Source organism: Ailuropoda melanoleuca, chromosome 3, assembly GCF_002007445.2.
Source record: "Ailuropoda melanoleuca isolate Jingjing chromosome 3, ASM200744v2, whole genome shotgun sequence".
NCBI classification, from domain to species: domain Eukaryota; kingdom Metazoa; phylum Chordata; class Mammalia; order Carnivora; family Ursidae; genus Ailuropoda; species Ailuropoda melanoleuca.
Window position 1 is genome coordinate 83,826,589 of NC_048220.1, and position 19,309 is coordinate 83,845,897.

The following is a 19,309-nucleotide window of genomic DNA, read 5'->3' on the forward strand; positions in this document are numbered from 1 at the left end:
TGGTGATGCGGTTACATTTCTCTTACCCATGATGGTGTATGGTGCTGCAAGGATATCAGCTGACTTGTTAGCATGTCAAAGCAACATGGTCTGGAGCAGGAACAGTGGGCTGGAGTCAGGAGACCCAGGACCTGGTGTGTGTGTGATGCCACTATCTGTAGCCTTGGTCAGGTCACTTCTGTCTCAGCCTCTGGATCAACTGCAAAATAAGGGACAATTGGTCGAGTGGTTCCCTAACTGTTTCAGAGACAGTGCTATGGGAGCATAAGGGGGGTTTAGAAGGGCTATGTGGTTAAACAAGTTTGGGAAATTCCACACTAAAGGTAATAGGAGCCTATGTTGCAGGGCTTCTCTGAGCCTTGATTATGCTGATGTGTGTTATAAAAGCCTCTAGGAATGGATACTGTGAGCAGCACTTCCTATATTGGGCTTGTTTGGCTACATGTAGTGCTCAAATTGCATTCTCTGGGGCACAGTGGGAAGTGCTAGACTAGACCAGTGATAGCAACAGGAGTTCCCAGGGCTCTAGTCTGAAGTCTAGGGAAGTCTCTTAAGCTTTTCTCAGTATTTAAAAAAAACCTATGGGAGGGGCGCCTGGGTAGCGCAGTCCTTAAGTCTCTGCCTTCGGCTCAGGGCGTGATCCCGGCGTTCTGGGATCGAGCCCCGCATCAGGCTCCTCCGCTGGGAGACTGCTTCTAACTCTCCCACTCCCCCTGCTTGTGTTCCCTGTCTGGCTAGCTGTCTTTATGTCAAATAAATAAATAAAATCTTTTTAAAAAAATAAATAGGGGCACCTGGGTAGCGCAGTGGTTAAGCGTCTGCCTTCGGCTCAGGGAGTGATCCCGGCGTTCTGGGATCGAGCCCTACATCAGGCTCCTCCACTAAGAGCCTGCTTCTTCCTCTCCCACTCCCCCTGCTTGTGTTCCCTCTCTCGCTGGCTGTCTCTCTCTGTCAAATAAATAAATAAAATCTTTTAAATAAATAAATAAATAAATAAACCTATGGGAAAGAAGACATGATCTTATCAATTGATGAAAAAAACTTGCCAAAATTGAACATTTATTCATGATAAAAACTCTCAGCAAGCTAGAAATAAGAGGGTAACTTCCTCAACTTGGTAAATAACATCTACAAAAAACCCAACAGCTAACATATACAATGGTGTAAAAGACTAGGTGCTTCGCCCTTGAGATCAGAACAAGGCAAGGATATCCACTCTCAACACTCCTATTCAACATACTGGAAATCCTAGTCAGCACAATAAGATGAGGCAAGAAAAAGGAAATAAAATTAAATGTATAGACTGAAAAGAAAATTGTCCCTATTTGTTAATTTGATAACCTATAGAATTATCAAAATCCCATGGAGATTTTGAAAATCCCAAGGAATCTACAAAAAAACCTAGAACTAAATGAGTTCATCAGGTCATAGGTTACAAGATGAATATACAAAAATTGTATTCTATATAGTAGCAATGAACAAATGAAAATCAAAATGTAAAACTATATAATCACTGAAAAACCTAACAAAACATTATGAGATTTGTGTGTTGAAAATTAATAAACACTGGATTAAAGAAATCAAAGACCTGCATAAAAGGAGAAACATGTCATGTTCTAGGATTAGAAGACTCAGCAACAGGTAAAGATGAGATTACTTCCCATTTTGATCTATGGGTTTAATGCAATTCCTATCAAAATTCTGGCAAAGTTTTTTTTTTTTGAGATGACATTTTTCAAAATTTAAATGAAAAGGAAAAGAAACAGGTAGCTAAGATAACTTTGAAAAGCAAGAATAAAGTGAGCAGACTCACCATACCTGATTTCAAGAGTTGCTGCAGATCTGCATTAAGACAACATGGCAGAGGGACAGACAAGTAGATCAATGGGACAGAAGAAAGATCCCGGAAACAGACCCACACAACGATGGCCGGCTAATTTTTGAGCATTCAGTGAAGGACAGGCGTTTCAGTAAATAATACTGGAGTAGTTGGACATCCATTAAAAAAATTAAAAAGAATCTTAAGTCACAATACAAAAATGAACTCAAAATAGATCATAGATTTAAAGGCAAAACATAAAACTGGAAAACTTTAAAACAAGTAAAAATCTTCACTAGAACTTGGAGCTAGGTGAAGAGATCTTAGACATGACACTGAAAGCAATCCATAAAAGAGAAAAAGTGATAAATTAGATTTCACCAGAAATTAAATGCTTAATTTGCAAGTCACATATGTGAGAAATGACTCATGTCAGATAAATAAAGAACTCTCAAAACTCAACAAAAGACAGTCCAATTAGAATATGGGCAAAAGACATGAACACGTTAAGCAAAGAGGTATTTCATTTGTTCACCACCATAAGCTATTAGGGAAATGTAAATTCAACCAAATTCAATAATAAGACTATTACACAACTGTAAAAACAATGAAAATAATAGTGACAATATCAAATTTTGGTGAGGATGCAGAGAAACTGGATTTCTCATACATTGCTGGCGGGAATATTAAACAGTACAGCCACTCAGGAATAGAGTCTGGCAGGTGTTCTGTTTTTGTTTTTAACATTCATTTTGATACAATCTATCATAAGTCAACAGAGATCCCACTCTGACACTGAAGCACCTGTGAAGAGCCCTGTACCATTCAACTGGGGAGCATCTGAAGGACCCCCCATCTTTTATCCCAGCCACCGCACACACCTTCCATGTTGTTCCTGTCCATTAACTGCTTCCAAATCCAGATGACCAAATAGTTCTTTATCCCCTAAGTAAACTAAAAATGGTTGGTTCAGACATTCCAGGATCTGCACCCCTCTTAAATCCCAGGTAAATCATGACAGGAACAAGGCTCCAGTGGGTGGCAAACTGGCCACCCCTGAAAAGCTGCTGCAGCCTCTGCCTGGCCTCTTTGCTCAGCTTCACCATGGTGACAGCCTGGCAGTTTCCCCTAAAAAAACCCATATACTTACTAAATGACCCAACACTCCTGGGCATTTATCCCAGAAAAATGAAAAAATGTCCACACAAAAACACGTACACAAATGTTCATAGCTGCTTTACTCGTAATCACCCCAAATGGGGAACAACCACATGTCCTTCAATGAGCAAATGGTTAAATTGTGATCCATCCAGATCACAGAATACTATTAGAAATAAAAAGGAATAAACTAGGGGCTCCTGGCTAACTCAGTCAGTGCAGTGTGTGACTCTTGATCTCAAGGTCATGAGTTCAAACCCCACATCTGGTGTAGAGTTCACGTTAAAAAAAAAAAAAAGGAACTAACTATTGATACATGCAACAACTTAGATGGACCTCAAGGGAATTATGGTGAGTGAAAAAAGCCAATCACAAAAGTGACATATATATGTCAATATTGTGAGAGATGGAGAATAAATTAGTGGTTGCCAGCCAGGGGTTAGGGATGGCAGAACAAGGGTGTGTGTGTGTGTGTGTGTGTGTGTGTGACTATAAAGGGGTAGCAGGGGTAAGATATTTGTGGCAGTGCAATGGTTCTGTATCTTTTTTTTTTTTTTTAAAGATTTTATTTATTTATTTGACAGAGATAGAGACAGCCAGCAAGAGAGGGAACACAAGCAGGGGGAGTGGGAGAGGAAGAAGCAGGCTCCCAGCAGAGGAGCCTGATGTGGGGGCTCGATCCCACAACGCCGGGATCACGCCCTGAGCCGAAGGCAGACGCTCAACCGCTGTGCCACCCAGGCGCCCCAATGGTTCTGTATCTTGATTATGGTGTGGTTAAATGAATTTATGTAAGTAATGAAATTGACAACTACAAACACAAATGGGGAGATGTAAAACTGGTGAAATCTGTGGATTATATCAATGTCAATTTTCTGGTTTTATGTAAGATGATATCATTGGGTTATCTAAGGGTTACATAAGATCTTTTTGTAATATTTTTACAACTTCCTATAAATCTATATTTATTTCAAAAGAAAAAAGAAAAAAAGCCTGTAGGAAATTGGATAAAACCCAACATTATGAATCAGATTAAAATCCTATCATTTTTGTACTACACATAGACAATCCTAAAAAGTCAACCAAAAACTACTAAAAGTAATAAAGAATAAAAGAATTAAGTGGCAGGATACAAAATTAATGCCCAGTGTTTCTATACACTAATAATGAAGTAGCAGAAAGAGGAATTTAAAAAACAATCCTATTAACAATTGCACCAAAAAGAATAAAATACCTAGAAATAAACTTAACCAAAGAGGTAAAAGAACTATACTCTGAAAACTATAAAACACTGATGAAGGAGACTGAAGATGACATAAACAAATGAAAATCCATGCTCATGGATGGGAAGAATTAATATTGTTAATATTGTTAAAATTTCCATATTACCCAAAGCAAGCTACAGATTCAGTGCAATCCCTATCAAAATACCAACAGCATTTTTCAAAAAACTAGCATCTTGACGGGGTGCCTGGGTGGCACAGCGGTTAAGCGTCTGCCTTCGGCTCAGGGCGTGATCCCAGCGAGCCCCACATCGGGCTCCCTGCTCCACTGGGAAGCCTGCTTCTTCCTCTCCCTCTCTCCCTGCTGTGTTCCCTCTCTCACTGGCTGTCTCTCTGTCAAATAAATAAATAAAATCTTTAAAAAAAAAACAACTAGCATCTTGAGAAAGAAGAACAAAGCTGGCACTATCATAATACCAGATTTCAAGACATACTACAAAGCTGCAGTAATGAAAACAGGATGGCACTGGCACAAAAACAGACACATAGATCAAAGGAACAGAATAGACACCCAGACATAAACCCACAATTATATGGTCAATTAGTCTATGACAAAGGAGGCAAGAATACACAATAGGAAAAAGACACTCTCTTTAATAAATGGTGTTGGGAAAACTGGACAGCTACATGTAAAAGTATGCAACTAGACCACTTTTTAACACCATGCACAAAAATAAACTTGAAATGGATTCAAGACCTAAAAATGAGACCTGAAACCATAAAAATCCTAGAAGGGAGTACAGTAATGTCTCTGACATCAGCTGTAGCTACACTTTTCTAGATATGTCTCCTGAAGCAAGGGAAACAAAAGCAAAAACAAACTATCGAGACTACGTCAAGATAAAAAGCTTCTGCACAGCAGAAGAAACCATCAACAAAACAAAAAGACAACCTACTGAATGGGAGAAGATATCTGCAAATGATATATCTGATAAGGGGTTAATTTCCAAAATACATAAAGAACTTATACAAATCACCAAAAAAACCAATCTGATTAAAAAATGGGCAAAGGACCTGAATAGACATTTTCCCAAAGAAGACATACAGATAGGCAACAAACACATGAAAAGATGCTCAACTCAACATCACTAATCATCAAGGAAATGCAGATTAAAGTTACAATGAGGTATCTCCTTACACCTGTCAGAATGGCTAAAATCAAAATAACAAGAAACAGCAAGTATTGGCGAGGATGTGGAGAAAAAGCAACTGTTGGTGGGAATGTAATGTAGTGTATAGCCAACTGTGGGAACCTAGAGGGACCTAGAAGGTATTATGCTAAGTGAAATAAGTAAGACTGAGAAAGACAAATACCATATGATTCCACTCATAAGCAGAATCTAAAAAAAAATTATTAAACAAAAAGCAGAATCAGACCTATAAATACAGAGAACAAACTAATGGTTGCCAGAAGGGAGGGGGGTGGGAGGATGAGCAAAATAGGTGAAGGGGAGAGGGAGATACGGGCTTCTAGTTACAGAACGAGTAAATCATGGGAATAAAAGGCACAGCATACGGAATATAATCAAAGATACTGTAAGAACGTTATGTGGTGACAGCAGCTACACTGTAGTGAACATAGCATAATGTATAAACTTGTTAAATCACTAAGCTGTACACCTGAAATGAATATAATGTTGCATGTCAACTATACTCAAATAAAAAATAAATTAAAAAAAATTTTTTTTAAATCCTATCATCTGGGACTCCTGGATGGCTCAGTTGGTAGAGCATGCAACTCTGGATCTCAGGGTCATGAGTTCAAGCCTCACTTTGGGCACAGAGCTTACTTAAAAATTAAGTATTTTTTAAAATCCTATCATCTGTGGGCTGTAGTTCTGTTACTTGAAGATGTGGCAGTTGGGCGGGGGTAGAAGGTCATTCTGGTTACTGTTCTATCAGAAGCTCTGCCTGCCAGCAACTACAATTATGCCTGGCCCATGGTAGCCATTTCTTGAAGAATGAATGAATGAATTGGCAGTAAAGTGTATCTTTAATAACAGTTGGTAGAATTGGTAACATCTCTCCAAGGGCTGCACACCACAGGTCCTTGGAGGGAGGAAGGTGGAGCTCCAGAACAGATAACTTTCTCACCCCTTTGGCCCTAGTGCCTCAGAACCCTTTGAACTCAGCCTGTATACTAATGGGAAAGGCTTTCAGAGTTCTCTGGGCACAGAAGGTGTAAAAGGCTACATACTCTATAAGGGCAGCTGAACTGCCCCTGAGTCCTCAGCACCTTTTAGGGTGTGCTTTGCATGTTGTTTGTGCTAAACAAAGTCATTCAAAAGAACTGGCTGAGTGTTTTTGCCCAAAGCCACGCACTGTTCCAGGTAGTGGGGGAACTCCAATGAATGAGACAAAGTTCCTGCCTCCAGGAAGCTGGCATTCCAGGACAAACAGACAATATATAAATAAAGAATAACTTCAAATTATCACAAGGGTCATGATAATGGGGTGGTCTCCCAGAGGAGGCAACATTGAGATCAGTGAGACCTGAATGATGAAAAAGCATTCCAGAAGGAGAGAACGGAATGTGCACAGGCCCAGAAGCAAGAGTGAGTGGGCTTTAAGAGCACAGGGTGAAGTGGAAGAGATGAGTTGAAGAGGAAGGAGGTCAGGGGCCAGGTCCCAGAGGGCCTTATAAACCATGGTGTTTCATTTGCTCTTCAGCTCCCTGAACTCGCGAGGCATGTATTTATTATCTTTGGCTTCCATTTGGAGGAGCTGTGGTTCAGAGAGGCCCGGGCTAGCCCGAGGCCCAGGTGGAGAATGGGAAAACCAGGGTAACCTGGTAGTCTTTCCACTCTTGCATTCTCCACGTCAGAGAACCCACTTCTGAAAAACCCTTACAGAGGTCTCCTTCAGTCTGTTTCCCCCCCTCCTCCATGCTTCACTGCCACCTTACAACTTCCTGGGATGCAACAGGAAATTGGAAGTCCTCTGTCCCTTACGGGATTCTTGGGGATGACAGCCACAGAAAGAGTCGTTTCTTCTTTTCCTTTTTTTATGAATGGGGAAACTGAAGTCAGACTGATTGCAGCCCTGAAGATAAACCCCCTTTGTCATTTCACTGGAAGATGAGTGATGTCAAAGAAATGGGGTTCCATACTTATCTTTCCCTCCTCTCACTTGCCTCTCCAGCTTCCCTATGGAAGGGGATGGAGGCAGTAGAACTATTATCCCAATCTGGTCTCACTCTTGTCAGCCCCTGCGTCTCCCTCCTTCCTTCAAGTCAAACCAGGTTTTCATGGTTTCCCGTTTTTACCCCCCTGTTGTGCATGCTGTTCCCCCTGCTTGGAAGACCATTCACATTTCCCGAGGGCCCACCATGAGTTAATCCTCATGGGGTCCTTCTTCAATTTTCTGTACTGTAAAACTGTTACTACTCCCCTCATAGTTTCTGTTGAGGAAAGAGAGGCTCAGAGATGGGAGAGGACTTGCCAAAGATCCTGGGGCCAATACACAGTAGAGCTGGGATCAAAGGATCAAGCCCAGGTCCGTCTACCCAACCCTGCAGCCTTTGCCCTTCAACCACACTATTTTGTCTCAAATGCTTTAACTTTTCCTGGTAAGCATGCTCCTTTTCCAAAGTCCAGTTTGAATGTCCCCTCCTCAAGTGAGCTCCCCAGATCCCTCCCTCAAGCCAGAGCAGGCCACACTTCTACTCTCCTTCCACAGCCCACCCACCATGCAGATGGCTTTTCCCCACACGTCTCACCTGTTATGATCAATCCAGCTGGCTGCCCATGTCTCTACTTCACTAGACCAAGGGCCATCACAGTTACCACGTTCCCAGATCCTAGCAAAAGGGCATGGACACAGCAGGCATCAGTGAGGGTTTTCTCAACAGGGGATTGAGTAAGTGAACAAATGAGCTGCTGGGAGGGAAAGCATGTGGGAAGTTGACCCCAGTCCCAGGGCCCAGGTGTTTGCACAGGCCCTGCCCTCTCTTTCTTTCCAGAGTCCCAGCATAGTGAATTAACTGTTATTTGTCCCATATCCAATGATCTTTCTGTATGATGATGATCCCCGGCCTCCACAGTTCTGACAAGCTGGGGCAAACCCATTGGCCTCTGCTGTTATTTCAACCTCAGATCAAGTCTCTGACAGATAAGTGCACAATGGGAAAGCCCTCCGAACAAAAGGGCTCACTGCTGGTCAGTGCTCAACACAATGGCAGGTTGATCAGGCAGAAATCAGCCACATCTGAGCATGAATGGATTTATTTTAACAAATGTATAAACATTTTATGTGATTTTAACCAAAGTATATCCAGGAAAAATAAAACTTGAAGCAAATATGCCAAAATATTAATAATCTGGGATAGTAGGAATGTGAATAAGGGTTATTTTCTTCTTTATACTTTTCTACAATTTATTTTTTTTATTTTTTTATTTTTTAAAGATTTTATTTATTTATGTGACAGAGAGACATCCAGCGAGAGAGGGAACACAGCAGGGGAGAGGGAGAGGAAGAAGCAGGCTCATAGTGGAGGAGCCTGATGTGGGGCTCGATCCCAGAACGCCAGGATCACGCCCTGAGCCGAAGGCAGATGCTTAACGACTGCACTACCCAGGCGCCCCTACAATTTTTTAAAAGAAAAGGCCCTGCCATATATGGGGTGCAACTAAGCACAAAACCCCCCAATCTACTTGCCAATTATGTTCCTCCCTCCCAAAGGTGGGAGTCCTGATATCCCAAGGGTGTCCTCTACCTCTGACAACACCCTCCCACCAACCCACCTTTCCTGAAACCTGGACCTCACCCTTTCTGAGATTTGCCTTTCAATTCTGGGACTTACCCCATAGTCTTTCAACACATCAGTTTTTTTCCCTTAAATTAGCTATAGTGGGTTTCCTGTTTCTTACTTGCAACTAAAGATCACCAACATAGGCACCAAAAGGTAAGAGCTATCTGAAAAGATCCAGGTGTATACAGTTAAAGGCCAACCCTTCCACCACCCCAGGGGCATCTTTCTATTATCCTTTCTCTGTGCATCTTCAAACTTTCTCTAAAACCTCAGCACTTTCAACATTTACACATAATGAAGTCTCTCCCACCTTACAACAAATAACTTTTCCTCATTCACAGCTCCTCTCTGGCTTGTTCTATTTCCTCCAATACCTTCCAAGAACAAATTTCCTGAGAGCTGCCTATGCTTCATTCTCCCACTTCACCTCCCATTCATGACTTCTGCCTCCTGACACTGTACTCCACTGAAACAGCACCTGTGAAGGTCCCAGTGACTGTTCCTAAATGCAGCTGTCAGAAACCTGGACATCATCCTCAATTTCTCACTCCATCACCCTCCGTATCTTATCAGCCTCCAGGTCCTCCCTGGTCAGTGCGCTTTCTACCTAGTTCTCACTGCCATCATTAACACCCCACCATCCCCAAGCTATTCCTAATCCAAGACTATCATATCACCTCTTAGTTCTGTCCCCTCCCGTCCAGTCTCTCCAGTGACAGAACCAGCTTTCTAAAACCCAAATCTGATATATCTCCCTTGCTTAAAGCCCCTCAATGGCCCTCAGGATAAAGTGTGATTCCCTAACCTAGTTCACATAATCTTACCCCCAATCTGTGGGCCAGAAACAAGGGGACACTTGCCTCTGTATCAGGCACCAACTGAGGAACTTTTACATTTACAGAGATCTTTTAAGAGACCAATGAGCATGGTAATTAGGAGGTTACAGCTGACTATAAGAGATGGTCAGTGGGGATGGAAGTTCAATCAACAGGAGGTTAAGAAATAAGTGGAGGCTGGTTGTGCAAGCCATCTTGGCAGGAAAGGAGATAGGGCAGTAACTTGTAGGTAAGATTAAGGTTTTGCAAGGGAGGATATGCCGAACATTTTTAGATGGAACACGAAGAGAGATTCAAGTGATTGAAAAGGGGATGGTTGTTAGCAAAGGTCTTTGCAATGACAACACAAATGGAAGACTGAGCACACACTGCTGGCAGGAGTGTAAAAAACTGTTCTGGACTACAATTTGGAAATCAATCATTAAAAAAAGCAAAATTTCCATCCTTTTGTGACTCACTAACTTCACCTCTAGGATTTTTTTCCCCCCTGAGAAAACAAGCATGGATGTGTACATTTAGCACTACATGGATTTTATCAATCTGTACTTAGAAAAGAAAAAAAAAAAAAAAAAGCTGAACAACCTAAAATGTCATAAGAGGATTTTGATCAGTTTATAGTTTATGGTACATCCATTCAGTGAAATGCTGCGTAGTCATTTAAAAAAATACAGAAGTTGTGAAATTGAGATAATACAGTATTTACAATGCCATCCCATTTTTGTAGAAAAAAAAGTTTTTATATGCAAAGTCTGGAAAGACATACATTGGAATATTAACAATAGATACCTCTGGACAATGTGGTATTATGAAGTTTTTTTATTGTTTCTTTGCACTTCCTAAAGTTTCCTGTCATGAATAGGAATACCTGAATAAAGGAAACAATTTATGGGGTGCCTGGCTGGCTCAGTCAGCTCAGTGACTCTTGATCTCGGGGTCGTGAGTTCAAGCCCCATGTTGGGTGTAGAGATTACTTAATTAAAAAAACAAACAAACAAACAGGACCGCCTGGGTGGTTCAGTGGGCTAAGCATCCATCTCTTCATTTCGGCTCAGCTCATGATCTCAAGATCATGAGATCAAGCCCTGCATCAGGCTCTATGCTGGGTGTGGAGCCTGCTTACGATTCTCTCCCTCCCTCTTCCCTTCCCTCCTCTCCCCTACCCCAACTCATGCGCTCTAAAAAACCAAAAACAATTTATAAAATCACACACACACACAGAGTGAGTCCATTCATATGAAGTTTAAGAACAAGCAAAATTTCTACGGAAAAAGAAGCCAGAATAGTGGTTATCTCTGAGTAGCTACAGACTGGGAAGACACACAAGGTAACTTTCTGGAGTGATTAAATATACTGAGTCTTGTTTTTGGTGTACACATAAAGGTAAAATGTTATCAAGCTGTGGATTTAAGATACGGGCATTTTACTGTGTGTAAATTATAACTCCTTCAAAAGAAAATACACCCACAAGACAGAAAGGAAAGAGGAAGCAGGTAATATCACAGAACAATTTTGAAGTAAAAAAGGAAGAGGATGAAGTTCTGTGACGAGCTCTCAAATTTCTCAGGAGGTAGGCTGTTTAGTAACGGACTTAGAGTGAGGAGGATGCAGGTGGGCTTGGATTTGAGAAAGGGGACACAGCGCACCAGTGCCTATGCAGTAGAAATGGATGAGGAGTCGGATCACGTAAGTGGGCGCCAATACACAGGCTCCTCAGTCTACTGTGATATACACTAGGACTCTGCAACTTCAAGAGGAGAGAAATCAAATGGTTCAGTTTAACTCTGGGAATTGTGACAGCACTGGATTGTAGTGGAGGGGGCATGAAGCCAACAGAATTCTAGTAGGGAAAATTGAGAGGAGTGGAGAGGGACAGAAAGGCCATAAGGGCAGTGTAGGGACAGTGGAGCTGAGCACTAACGGCTGTGGTCAGGAAGGGTTTGGTTCTGAGGTCTTGAGAGTGAAGCAGTTCACATTGAAGGCTAACCTCAAAGCACAGAACTGCTGGGAGGGACAGGAGCGAAGAATGCAAACATTTACTAAGCATCCTTCCACCTACCATCAGGCACTTCACAGACAACAGTCCATTTAAATAGCACCTGATCTTTGCAAGGATGTACTGCCTTGATGTTTATAGATGAGGAAACGCCCTAGATCATTAAGCAAGGAGTAGTCTCAAATTCAGATTGGACTCAAAGTCTCTTTCCACTACCTTCAGCAGCTACACAAGTCAAATAGGAACAGTAGGACCAGAATTTTAGGAAATCCACATATGTAGATGTTAGAGTCACCTAGGTTGCTGGTGGAGAGGGAAGTATCAGTTGCCACCATCTGGGGGAATGTCCAGCAGCAACCAGAACAGGATAAAGTAGTCCAAGCAGATGGCATGTGCTTCAGGGGCACTGTCCTGGACGACGGTGCGTCAAAGAGGTAGAAGAGAAATAGATCCATTTCCTGGTTCCGAGATTTGAAGGAAAATGAACATTATCTGCTTAAGGGTTTTTTGAAGTGGCGTCTTCAAGAGAAAACCAGGTTTCAGCTTACCAGGGTTAGAAACCTGGGAGTTTGGGGCATCATTCGGAGAATTACCAAGAAGGGCAGACAGAAAAGGAGAGAAGTAGAGCCGTGAGGAGGAGAGGCTGAGGACAGTGTTGGCTGAGCTCATGGTCAGGAGGAAGAGACTTTGGGGGCTGGTGGCTCCATCAGGGGAAAAGTGAATGGAGTTACAACACCGGAGGCATGGGAAGAAAAAGCATCAGGCATTATCTGCCCATAAACAAAGCCTCAACTTAACCTCTCCCCTTTTTCTCTCCTTCATCTGTATCTAGGATGAACTGTTAGCAGTGGGCAAGTTACAGACTGTGCTGAAAACAGTAACAGGAGCTATTACTCACCGAACAGCTACTGTGTGCCAGGTAACTGCAGCAGCAACTCATTTCATCCTGACTGCAAGGCTACAACCGGGCCCATTTTAGAGATGATGAAACTGAAGCCTAGAGAGCTGAGGTCACTTGGCCAAAACCATGGCCACAGCCAGGATTTGAAACCAAGTATACGTGGCATCAAAGTTCAAATCTTCCTTTACTCTGTTAATTGATGGCAAAAATTTCATACATACGCTTCACAATCGTGAAGTGTTCATTTTTAAAAGAGGACTCTGACCTAAGTTGAACAAACGCTTCTTGCAGACTTACTGGACTGAGCAGAAGACATTCTAGTTTACATTTAAGATCTACATTTAACCCCCTCCCCAAAAAAACCCCAAAACAAAACAGAAGCCCACATCTTAGATAAGCAACAGGGGAGATTCTGAAGGCGACAAGAATTCGTAGCTCATAGGAATGAGTTCTTTGCGCAAGGTCAGACAGTGGGGAAGAGAAAGGCAAAGAATCGAGGCTTACATTTCCCCTCAGAAATAAAAAAACAAGCAAAAATACCTTAGGAGGGGAGCTCCGATAGTCCAGACTTCGTTAGATCAAAGGCGACTCTTCTTTAGGCACTCATTCACAAGGACATAGGTCTGTTCTAGCAGGAGACATGGCATCCCTTATGAAACTGACAGTTAAAACTGCAAGAAAATATTCCTTCAAAACACACTCCCATGGAGAAAGGGAACAATGACATCTGAGTTGGGCACTTCATATACATTTGATTAACCTACAAACCCATCCTGAGTCAGATGGTGTTAACTTCATTTACAGTTGGGGGAAACTAAAGAACTTGTCTGAGGTCAGAAAAGCCCAAACTTGAACCTGGATCTGCCTGCTCTTCCGCTACACCACACTAAGTTGCTTCCTTTCACTGGAATACACCATTTTAACTCCTTGCTCTTGTTTCATTCTCCCTTGCTTTTCAGCAATGCAAATACCCTGTTCCCACCTCGTGGCTTCCCAAACTTTCCTTCACACAGAGGAAAATACCTACATCTCTCCTGGACAGAAAGACCCACAACTTGTTCAGAGATTTTTGTTATAAAACATTTAATGTTAACCTACAATACAATGTAAACTTTTATGAAAAAAATTTAAAGTACACTAGATTTCTTCAGTAAATTATCACATAACTATTCAGGTGCAGTACAAATTGGGGCACTGCATCCTTTGTGGATGGATTTCCTGTTTGCTGCGTTCCTCACAAGTCCTTTAAAAAAAACCAGTTGTAAAGTGGAGCTCCTTGTTCAAGCACCAGATAATACTCCCCTGATTCTGCATTCTGGGGGTTATCACTCCTTCCCACAGTCATTTTCTGAAACTCTTTCCTTGGCCTTGGCACCATTAGCAATTTTCATAATGACTGCTCAGTTGAAGATTCTAGGGTTTTTTTTGTTGTTTTTTTTTTTTTAAAGAGATAAATATTCTCTGGTCATTTTTTTATCCAAACATCATAGTGGAGGAAAGCAAGGACAAAGAAGTATTTGCTGCAGGAAATTCTGCAGGCGTGGAAGAAAAGACTAGAAAGGCCCCACCGAGGCTGCAGAAATTCAACTGACTCCAACGGGGTGTCTTTGCTTGGTCATTTCCCATGGTTATTCAGCTGAATCTACAACTTCGGTTTTGGGAGTGCAGAACACAACTCGAAACAAGTGTTTTTGTTAGGTTGATGACTTGCCGTTTGATAAATAGCTGAAATAACCCAGATGTGATCTGAAAATGAGCAAATCCTTGCAGATTCTTCTATTTTCTCCCTTGCAGTTCCCATCGAGTTCCCAGAGGTCCTTGGGAGTAACATACAGATTGTACTGGCTTTAAGTGACAAAACATGCATCCTTCACGGAGGAGGAAGGGAGATGGCAGCTAGGCAGCCTAGGGTCAGCAAGGAGACAGGAATGGGGTCTGAGCAAAGCAGGCCTGTTTCAACATAGACTAGGAAGGAACATGTGATTCAGATAAAACCTCTTGAAACCTAAAATAATGGGTAGGCCAACCCAAGAACTGTACCGACATACTTTTTCTTAATATTCTGGCATCTGACCTCCTTCACTGAACAGGTGTTAAAAGGGCAAGAGACATGAAGTGCACATTGTAGAATAAGATGCAGACTGAATTAAGGAAAAGTTTTAGAACTTCCCAAAGAGGTGTGGGCAAGATACTTGGCACACCCAACCTAGTGATGGCCCTTAATATCCTCTCCTCCTGTGTACTGCCAGGGAAACAGCTCTGAGTTCGACAGGGAGGGAGGCTCGGAGTTAAGTGGAAAAATTCCTCTTTGCATGGTTGTCAGCAGGAAGCAGAATTCACATAAGGTTGAGTGGACAATATGCTTTATCTTGGTATTCACTCCAGATTCCTTTCGTGCCAACACAACATGTGACAGTGATTTCCCACTCATCTGGGCTTGAGGCAGCAGGAAACAAAGTGGAACAATAGGCAGCCAGGAGCAGAATTAAACTTTCCTAGAGATGGTGTTCGAGACACCTGTGCCAAGGCCACTGGGAAATTCCCACGCTCCCCAGGTGCTGTGTGTGAGGTTCCTTACTCTGTCCCTTGGTGTTTACCCCAATCACCGAGGGCTGCATAAAGCAGAAGACATGTCACTGCTACCCAAGAGAGTGGCCGTTAGATTTTAGGTAAGCAAGAGAAAAAACCTTTGGAGACTGCAATTCTACCAAGTTATGTTTTATCTTGGTATGAACCCCTGGCCTCACAGCATGCTAGTTACTTCAGTAGGTTACAGTGTTATGAGTCTGCACCAGTCTAGCTGTAGAACACTTTGGAGTATTTGCCAGCTCATGCTGGCATCTGTTAATACATGGCCTGACCCATGTAGGCATTACCATAAACTCAACCACAGAACAGATGTCCAGAGGTTTAAAAACCCTATTACTTCAACACAGCAATAGAGAGAATTAAAAACTGCCTCCAGCAGGTAGCTACATCAGAAACTAAATGTGCCTTCCAACAGTTTACACAGGCTGAGTTCTGTCTTGGCTCCCTTCAAGGTCTCTAGTTCTACCCTTAAACCACCACCACCACCACCACCACACTCCCACTGAGACAGGCAGGGAACTCTCATGGGGTTCTGATGGTTCTACCATAGGTCCTGCTAGACTTTTGGGAAAGCACCAAGCTGGGCAATTCAGGAAAACTCAGGGCTGGGCAGGAAAAGCATGCACATGTCAGAAGAGGAATGAAGAGCCACTATCCTTTGGTTCAGATCCCATAATAACCACCTGGTACAGATTCCAAGGGAAAGCTGCAGTCCTGTGTATAGTGAGTATACACGGAGTTCACACCGCATATATGGGTACATCTGTACAGACTTCTGGGGTAACGAACCCAGATTTCCTGTCAATACTCCGAGTGGGGCACATAGATGGCAAGAAACGACAGCAAGAGTTGTACCAAAAAGAACCACCTCTCTGGGAATGTGAGAGGGACAATGGCAGAAATAAGCACAAACCAGCCCAGGGGCACCTTTATTACACTCTCGTGGGCTAAGGAGCCCAGGGCATGAACTCATGGGCTTAAGAACTGGCTCTTATCAAATAAAGTTAAGGGGAAAAAACACCTATGTCAGCCTCATTCCTTTGGTCATTACAAAGCAACAGAAAACATTTAGAAGTTATTCATAAATTGTGGGAAGTTCAAGGAACATCTCTGTTCTGTGCCTTCTCTTCCCTCTCTTCTCCGGTGGGGGGAGAAGCAAGTCCTCAGGAGATGCTGCAGTAGCTGGGTGATGGAGGTTTTTTCACTTTTATTTTCCGTAAGAGCAAGAATGAATAAGAACTAGCGGGAATGTCCCCTTCCCCAGTAGGGACAATGACTGGTTGGAGGTGAAGAGTCTCCTTTCGTTGGAAGGTGCGTGGTGCAGAGGCAGTAGGGAAGGGTGGGCTTGCAGGGGGAACGTTCATCGCTGACCTCGCGCGCGCACACAGGTGGTGACTCTTGTAGGCAGCATGGTTTCTGATCCTTCCGTAGGATGCAGCAGTCTTTTAAAAAAAATATTGTATTATAATAATAATAATATGAATTTCTCTCTCTTTTTTGTTTTTGTTTTTCCATTTCTTTTAGGGATTAGGAAGGGAGAGGAAGAAAAAATGTCATTCATCTGTTAGGTCCTGAACAAAGAGAACTTCTGTGTGGCTGAGTCCGGCCTCCTGCAGCGTGGGGGGGTTGGGCCACTCCTCTGAAGGGATGCAGGGTAGCACCCGCCGGGGAAAGTTGGCTTCAATCTGAAACTTTTCTGGGCTTTCTTTCAAGGAAAATAAGAAGTCGTGGATTACCTGCAGATCATATAGAAAAAGGGCGGTAAGAGAAAGACAAAGACAGACAACAACTATGCATCAAATATCCCCCCACCAGCTCTCTCCAGGATGACTCTGAATATGAAGTCACCGCATGACACTGGAATGCTATTGTGAGGTCCTTCCATTTCAGAGCAAATACGTAGGGCAGCTCTTTTAAGAGATTACACAGTCCAATGCTAGTTCTACTTCTGAAGTGATTCATCTGTATTTTTCTTGACAACTTGATATAGAGCTAAAAATTTATTTAGAAATAATGAGAGAGTTACACAACAGTGCGAAGTACAGAACACAGAATTTCTTTGAACCATTTGAGAATAAGCTGCCAACCTGATGTCCCATCACCCCCAAAATACTTGTGTATGTCTTATAAACAGGATGGTCTCCTACATAACCATAATATAGCCCTCAAACCACAGGAAATTTAACTGGCACATTAATGCTGTAACATAACAATATATATTAAATTATTATTAAAGTTTTCAGGTTTTGCTAGTTGCCTTTTATAGCAAAAGCATCCAGTTTAGGATTATGTGTTCCATTTCACTGACACATCTATTAAGTCTCCTCCTTTAGTCTGGAACAAATCCTTACTCTTTCACGGACTTTCACGACCTTGACACTTCTAAAGGTTACTGGTTATTTTGCAAAATTTCTTTCAATTTGTTTGCCTAATGTATACGCACGATTAGATTCCAGGTATGTTCTTTGGCAGTAATGTTATAGAAATGATGCTGCATTCTACTAAATGCATCCTGTCCAGCTGGCGCACAATTCCAATTTGCCCCAGTACCTATAATGTGCACTTTGATCCCTTCGTTAAAGTGATGACTGCCAGGCCTCTCCACTGTCGCAGCCATTCCTTTCTCCTTTGTAATTAAAGAGATCTTGTGGGGAGGTACTTTGAAACTACAGAGATACCTATTCCTCAAACTTTCAAGTTATTTACTTATATTAACTTAGAGTCATGATTCCCTATTTTATTCAGCAGGGTATAATATTTATTTCAATATTCAAATGTTCCAGATGGACTCAGAAGAGCCCTTCCAAGATGGCTTCTGTGTCTTTGTGGCAAGTCTCCATCATTTTTTGAATAATTCCTTGCCTTCTGGCACAAGGTATTCCAGGCTGATCTTGTGTTTTCCTGCCCCAGATCTGGAATCAGCCATTTCTCCGAGGAGCCCTGGTTCTTCCTAATGGACAATGGTATTTAAAAGCCACGATCTAGGGGCGCCTGGGTGGCACAGTGGTTAAGCATCTGCCTTCGGCTCAGGGCGTGATCCCGGCGTTATGGGATCGCCCCACGTTGGGCTCCTCAGCTATGAGCCTGCTTCTTCTTCTCCCACTCCCCCTGCTTGTGTTCCCTCTCTCGCTGGCTGTCTCTACTTCTGTCTAATAAATAAATAAAATCTTTAAAAAATAAATAAATAAAGCCACGATCTAGGTGCTAGGTATGTTCGTTGCTATTGGGGTGTCACTGCTCCCAAGCACCCTCTGTGGAAAAAAACTAGCGAATACGTGTATATACATACACACATCTATGTCTATATTTCTATGTATGTACACAGAAAACCACAAGTTCGTTTCCCCCTCCTCTGCCAGTTCTCGGGCTCTGACTCTGTGCACTGGGCAGTCCCCACATGTGGACACTCTCTTTAATTTGGTCAAGATCTGACATTCTTGGGGCGGCCTGGGTGGCTCAGTCATTAAGCGTCTGCCTTCGGCTCAGGTCATGATCCCAGGGTCCTGGGATGGAGCCCCACATCGGGCTCCCTGCTCAGCGGGAAGCTAGCTTCTCCCTCTCCCACTCCCCCTGCTGGTGTTCCCTCTCTCACTGTCTCTGTGTCCAATAAATAAATAAAATCTTAAAAAAAAAAAAAAAAGTCTGACATTCTTCATGTGGAGCTCTCCTCTATGAGAATGCCCTGCTCTGGCTCTGATAAAATAAAGGTAAATTCTTAATGAGAAGTAAGGTGACATTAAGAAAACTCACATTGCTAACACTTAAAATGTGAGGTATCTATGAATAGTCCACCTTTATCACTCCCTGTCTCTTGATGCCACATATTAAGAACGGGCACACTGGACACACTCTATGGCCCTCTTCATCTAGCATGCTACTTACACCAAAGAGTCGAAAGGATGTGTTGTGAAGGGCACTGCTAACCTCCTTTAGCTCAATCCCAAAGACCAGGAACACAACACTCAAGCTACCCTTACTAT

General features: G+C 42.5%; 2 protein-coding genes across 3 annotated transcripts in view; both read right to left on the reverse strand.

Moving 5' to 3' along the window:
• Positions 1 to 907: 907 nt before the first annotated feature.
• LOC117801551 (mitochondrial import receptor subunit TOM7 homolog) lies at positions 908 to 2,925 on the reverse strand. Its single transcript, XM_034656716.1, has one exon. The coding sequence runs from the start codon at positions 2,923 to 2,925 to the stop codon at positions 2,758 to 2,760; it is 168 nt and encodes a 55-aa protein (XP_034512607.1). The 3' UTR covers positions 908 to 2,757.
• Positions 2,926 to 13,806: 10,881 nt separating this feature from the next.
• The window catches only part of FAF2 (Fas associated factor family member 2), a 68,341-nt gene continuing 62,838 nt past the window's right edge, over positions 13,807 to 19,309 (reverse strand). The window contains exon 11 of one of the 2 annotated variants that reach the window (XM_034656703.1): positions 13,807 to 17,065. In XM_034656703.1, coding sequence (XP_034512594.1) covers positions 16,883 to 17,065 — 183 coding nt within the window. In that variant the 3' untranslated portion in view covers positions 13,807 to 16,882. The remainder of the gene's footprint in view (positions 17,066 to 19,309) is intronic. The other variant, XM_002921737.4, reaches the window with a different exon arrangement.

Excerpts from the sequence above, each read along its gene's own strand:
- LOC117801551 (XM_034656716.1), bottom strand. The coding sequence starts at position 2,925 with ATGGTGAAGCTGAGCAAAGAGGCCAGGCAGAGGCTGCAGCAGCTTTTC.